At 59.0% G+C, this 5,732-nt stretch overlaps 1 protein-coding gene across 1 annotated transcript in view; it reads right to left on the bottom strand.

The window, feature by feature from the left end:
* POLR1A (RNA polymerase I subunit A) overlaps nt 1-5,732 on the bottom strand; it is a 78,486-nt gene that overhangs the window by 2,212 nt on the left and 70,542 nt on the right. Inside the window, exons 28-31 of the mRNA XM_007466744.1 lie at nt 3,836-3,962; nt 2,213-2,323; nt 1,333-1,617; nt 387-587 (exon numbers count right to left, since the gene is read on the bottom strand). Coding sequence (XP_007466806.1) covers nt 387-587; nt 1,333-1,617; nt 2,213-2,323; nt 3,836-3,962 — 724 coding nt within the window. The remainder of the gene's footprint in view (nt 1-386; nt 588-1,332; nt 1,618-2,212; nt 2,324-3,835; nt 3,963-5,732) is intronic.

The following is a 5,732-nucleotide window of genomic DNA, read 5'->3' as shown; positions in this document are numbered from 1 at the left end:
GGGAAGCAGGAGAGAGCCCAGAGGAAAGGGTGGGGGAGCAGGCGGAACAGGGCACGCAGGCCTCTGCCGGCCATGGGGGGCGGGGCGGGGCCCCTCTGCACCCAGGGCCTCCTTTACCCGGTAAAGTGAGCAGCCCCCAGGCCAGCGACTCAGAAAACGACTTCTTACAAGTCTACTTCAGGAAGGTTTTAATTTCAAGAAGAAACTGTACTCAAAGTGATTTGGGAAACTCTGGGCTCCGTAAGGTTAAGCCGGTTCCGTACTGCAAGCCTTACCAGGCTCACGTGCATCAGGGATCCCCGGGAGGTGGGCCGGGAGGTGCAGACTCGGTTCAGGGACCCTGGGCTGGGAGCGCGAATGGCCCAGGAGGGAGTGGGGCCACGCACCTCGGCGTACTTGAACAGCTCCGGGAGGTTGATGCCTTCTGTGTTTAAGACGAGCTCCTTCTCATTCTTACTGTTGGTGGTTTCGTTCAGGAGGCACCTCGTGATGCCCTTGGTTGCATAGACGACGGCGCCTTGGGCCAGGGACACTACCAGGGAGCTCATGTCAAAGTTGACCTTGATGAGAGGGAGTTTCACCATCACCTGCAAGAGGAGGGAGAGCTGGGGCCGGGGAGAGGGCCGCCCCAGACCCACTGCCCGGGGTCCCCGGGAGACGCCTCTGGAGCCCCACTAGGGAACACCGCGGCCCTGCTGGGGTGAGCGGGTGGCGGGTCGGGCCTGTGAATGCTGGGTGCCTTCGTGGCCACACGGCAGTCACCTCCAGTCTGCTGAGGAGAAAACAGCAGAGCGTTTTCACAGATGTCGGTGAGAACGCTGAAAATCACATCCACTCACACCACCCTTGATATCCTTTCAATCACCACAAAGCACAACACATGTCCTATCACGGGTGCAATCCCGGTCAAGGCTCCGTACCCACGCTACCACTTAGGATCCAATGAATCGGATCGAAGGAAAGGACTAAAACGCCAGTCTGTGTGTACAGACGTCCAGGCATCCAAGACACCGAGTCTCTCAGGGAACACTGCAGTGCTGAAGCTGGGGACCAGGAACAAAGGCTGTGTGAGGAGTCCAGTGTCTCTGCCGGTCTTTATGACAACCGATACACGTTAACACACGCGTTGTGCCGAGGCCTGAAGTTCAACGTGAAAGCACCCGTAGGGTCTGGTGGCTCAGATCCCCACGCAGAGAGAGGACTGGCCCACGAGGCTGTGAAAGTCGAACGTGCGAGCCCATGACCGGGGGTAGCAGGTGCACAGCTGTCACCAGCCTCTTTATGGGACCCGGGGTGGAGACGAGAGTAGCCGGCGGCCACCCCGGCACTGACCTGGCACCACAGGCCGCCCTGGGTGTCGTACTGGTAGTCCTCTATGAACGGGTGGCACTCGCGCACGGCCCGCACCCGGCGCTCCACCGCCTCGGCGTCCTGGGGCTCCCGGCTGCGGGTGGGCTTCCACGGCTGCGCCAGGGGGGCGGCGGGGAGTGAGTCCTCCTCGGGGCCTGAGCCCCCCTCCTCCTCCTGTGCCTGGGCCTGGGGAGTGCCTTCCCCGAGGACGGTCCCTTCCTCCTGCAGGTCCTCGCCGTCCTCCTCATCCTCACTCTCGTAGTCGACCTGGCGGGGGGCGGAGCGCAGGCCGCGTCACTCGGGCCCCACCAGCCATTTGGACTTGGCCTGCCCAACAGGCGCCCCTGCAGAGGCCTCAGCTGCTGGGTGACCCCGGCCCCGCCTGCTCCGTCGGCCCGGCCGTGGTCCTCCTTGCTTCCCCTGGGGATGCCAGCCCCTCAGCCCCAGGGCCCCCTCCTCTGAGCTGAACCCCGCGCCGCCGCCCCCCCCCCCAACCACCGCGCCTCTAGCTCTCGCACCCGTGGAGCCGCTCAGCCCTGCCACACCGCTCTCTGTCCTGGCAGCAACCATGGCAGTGGAGGACCAGTAACGGGCAGGAGAAGGAGGTATTTTCATGGCAAAGACAGGAGGCGGCCCGACTTCCTCCCCCTGCCAAAGGCCTCTGGGTCCTCGAATCTGATTCAGACGCAGGGACGGCCAGCCCTTGCCCACCCGCCACCCCATGGGCACCGCCTTCTCAGTCCACTGGTGTGCTGGGCAGCCCGCCTTGCTTCAAGGCTCCCGATGGTTCCAGCACGACGCACAGGTGCGGCCTCATGCACCAGGGGGCGAGCCCTCATCTGTGACAAAGGGGTCCCCTCACCTCCTCCTCTTGTTTCTCTTTGCGTTTGGCGTCCGAGGCATCAGCGTCTCCCTCCTCAGCTTCGGCGTCCACGATGTGCCCCTCCTCTTCCTCGTCGCCTTCCTGCTCTCCCTGGGGTGTGGGGACAAGAAAGAGAAAGATGAGCTCTAATACCCCGGTGAATCCACCTCTCCACCCACCACACTCACCCAGCCACCCACCTGCCCACCCACCCATCCGCTCATCATCGTTCAGCCACCTATCACCTCGCCAACTATCCATCTACCTACCTTCCACCACCCTACCCACCCCTGGATCCCACGCTTCCTTCTCTGCACCCTACATCTTTACACGTACCAGTCGCAAAATCTTGCATTTAAAAAAAAGAAACAGGGCTTCCCTGGTGGCACAGTGGTTGAGAGTCCGCCTGCCGATGCAGGGGAGACGGGTTCGTGCCCCGGTCCGGGAAGATCCCACGTGCCGCGGAGCGGCTGGGCCCGTGAGCCGTGGCCGCTGAGCCTGCGCGTCCGGAGCCTGTGCTCCGCAACGGGAGAGGCCACGGCAGTGAGAGGCCCGCGTACAGCAAAAAAAAAAAAAAAAGAAACAAAAGAAAGGAAGTGCCAAGGCTTTTCAAGACATGAAAAGAAGGTGTTATTCCAAGTAATTTTGTTATGGGTGGAGATGAAGAGAAAGAGTTGTCTTGGTATTTTAAAAGCCAAATATTTATACCTTTCTCCTGGCCTTGGTTCCTAGTTCCCTGTAGTCTCCTTCTGGGTGATCTGAGAATTAAGACTGGGCAGCCTTTCAAAGACCTCCCGTGCCCATCTGTGCTTGAGTTAGCCAACTGGTAGACCCCGGGGCAGGAGACCTGGCACTCTCTCTCTCTAGGTAGGCCAGGCCCTCATTTTAGGGACGAGGAGACAGGCCCAGAGAGAGGAGATGACATAGCTGAGGTCACCGAGCCGGGAAGGGACAGGACCAGTCTTCGTTGCGGCCCTGTCCAAGCACAGCATAGCCCTACCAACTGCCGGCTCAGATGACACCCAGGGACCTGCCCCACACCGCTCCTGGGCCTCTTGGCAGATGAGGTACCATCATTCCTGGACTGTTTTGCCTCCACTGGTTTTTCCCTGGCTCTATCCTTTTTCGTCACCGTAGCCCAACTTCCCGGCTTCAAAATGCCTCTCTGGTCCTTGCCTAGTACTCCGTGGGCCTCAATTCATCTGGCCTAGGTAAGTCAAATGCAGAGTGAACGAAACCAGAAAAAGAACTTCCAAGACCTCAGTGGGTACCGTTACTTTGAGTCTAAACTCAGGAGAAAAAAAATCACCGACAGAGGGGTCCCTGAGAGCAGAGAGATGGATGACCTGGGGCCCTCACCCAGGGCCCTCACCCTGGGCCAGGCAGACTATGCTGCCCGACGTGGCCCGCCACACTCAAGAAGAAAGTGCTGCTTTCCGGCTCTCTCAGAACAGTGGATAAACGCTAAGGTAAGAGGAGAGATGGGCCAACAGCAGGACGGGGCTCAAGGGGCACCGAGGATGGTCACAGAGCCGTCCTAGGAGAACTGACTCAGTGAGCGGCCATCCGATGTGCTTCCCAGCCCTGGACCCGCCCCAAGAGGCCCCCAGGGGACTCGCTCACCCGACTCCTCTCCGACTCGCCTTCGTTGTCTAGATCCCGCTGGGTAGCTCTCCGCGTGTTTACGCTTCTGAAAGCTGATGCTTTACTATTCTTCTTTCTGATGGATTCCATCAGAATTTTAAAGAATCTGAAACGAGAAGAAAGCCACGCAGCCCCGTTCAGTACCAGCACCTCCATTCTCCCCTCACTGTGGGGACAAGACGCTCTAAGGATCTCACACCCGCCTAAGGTGATGTTGGGGGCTTCTACAGGAGACGGAGACCCTGCCTCTCCCTTCAGCTCACTTTTCCCCCTCCTGCTGTTTCTGGGTGGTATATGGCGCACCGGAAGGAACACTGCTCCACACCCAATAGGCCTGGACTGAATACGTGCCCTGCCATTCCCAGGGTGCGTGGCCTCAATCACCACAGATGGTCTCCTGAGCTTTACCTCTCTCGTCCGGAAAACGCGGGTATTAATAGATACCATGCAGTCTTGCTTTAGGGATTAGAAACAACCCCACATCCGATAGCTGTCATGGGGCCTGGCAGGCTGGCTGCTCAGCAAGTGACAGTTCTTGGTGCTGTGTGGTGGCCGTCTAACTAGGGTGGCAGGGCCTGCAGCAGGAGAGGGGAGTCCAGGCCGGGGCGAGGGCCGCCCCCAGTCCGCCGCCTACCGCATCTCCAGGAAGTGGCACTGCTCGGGGCTGGCAACTCCTGTCTCCTTGGTGTGGGACCCCCGACAATTTGATGAGAGAACTAAGATGTGGAAGAGCTTATCGGGATCTCCAAGGTGGTGATAACTTACTTTGTGGCAGTAAATCATGTCGACAGGTTAGAACGAAACCAATTTAAAAGGACCAACTTGAGGCAGAGCCCAGAGGACCTTTCCTGGCCCCTGGGTCCTTCCCTCCTGAGTTATCTATTTCTTGCTTCCTCTGGGCCTCACCCTGTCTCCCACCCCCTGCTCCTTTCTTCATATAACCTCTTGCCTGTCTTCTGCATCAGGCCATAGCAGCACATCAAACAGCCTTCTTTTAATTATATAAAGTATCAGTTCCTCATCGGCCCAGCCAGCCTTCCTGTGTTCTCCGAGCGCCTATGATGGGCCCACCATGTACCAGCCCTGAGGGCAAAGCAAGGATGAAAAGACAGGCACTTAGAGCTTTAACTGGAGAAGCAGGCAGGTCAGATGTTTACTATTTTGTTCATTAAAAACAAAAGACTGCTACTCTCCCTCCCTACTATTTTTTTTTTCCCCCAACGTTTTAAAGTTGTACAGGGTTTTGGCTGAGCTTCTATCCTTGGCAGAAAAAAGCCTCCTCGCCACTGATCCAAGGAAGAGCCTGGTCACCAGGTGCTGTGGACAGAGACCAGAGGGGCCAGACACGGGGGGAGGTCCGGCATGACTTTAGAAAGATACGGTCCACCCGGGAGGAGGGGGTGGAAGAGATGTTTCCGAAAGGACAGGCTCTGGTTCAAGTCTCTGTTCTGCCAGAGTCTGGAGACAGAGACAGACGAGGGCCTTGACCCCGTCTGTAAGTGTTGGGACCACCCCTGCCCCACGCCTGAGCCTGCAGCGCAGACTACAGGGCGCGAAATGACACGGACGGGGTGTGAAGCTGGACTGCCTCCGCACACAGAAGCTGCTTGTCGCCTCCCTCTGCTGTGGGGCTGCCACCCGGGCCTGTCCCTTCAGGTGACATCACCCCTCTGAGGCTCCCCCGCCAGCACTTCAATCCCCGCAACTGGCCTCAACCCCAATCCCCCACCTGCTCCCACTCCCTGCACGTGCATCGTTGGGCTTCTGTTCGGGCCATGTGCGCTGCCATCAATTTCCCCAGCCTCCCATCGACCTGCTGGAGCCGCGCCCAGGCCCACGGTGGGGTCTAAGCGCAGATGGAACCCCCCAAGAGACC

This window comes from Lipotes vexillifer, unplaced genomic scaffold (assembly GCF_000442215.2).
Source record: "Lipotes vexillifer unplaced genomic scaffold, Lipotes_vexillifer_v1.1 scaffold1158, whole genome shotgun sequence".
In the NCBI taxonomy this organism is placed as follows: Eukaryota; Metazoa; Chordata; class Mammalia; order Artiodactyla; family Lipotidae; genus Lipotes; species Lipotes vexillifer.
This window is presented reverse-complemented; position numbering and strand designations above follow the sequence as displayed.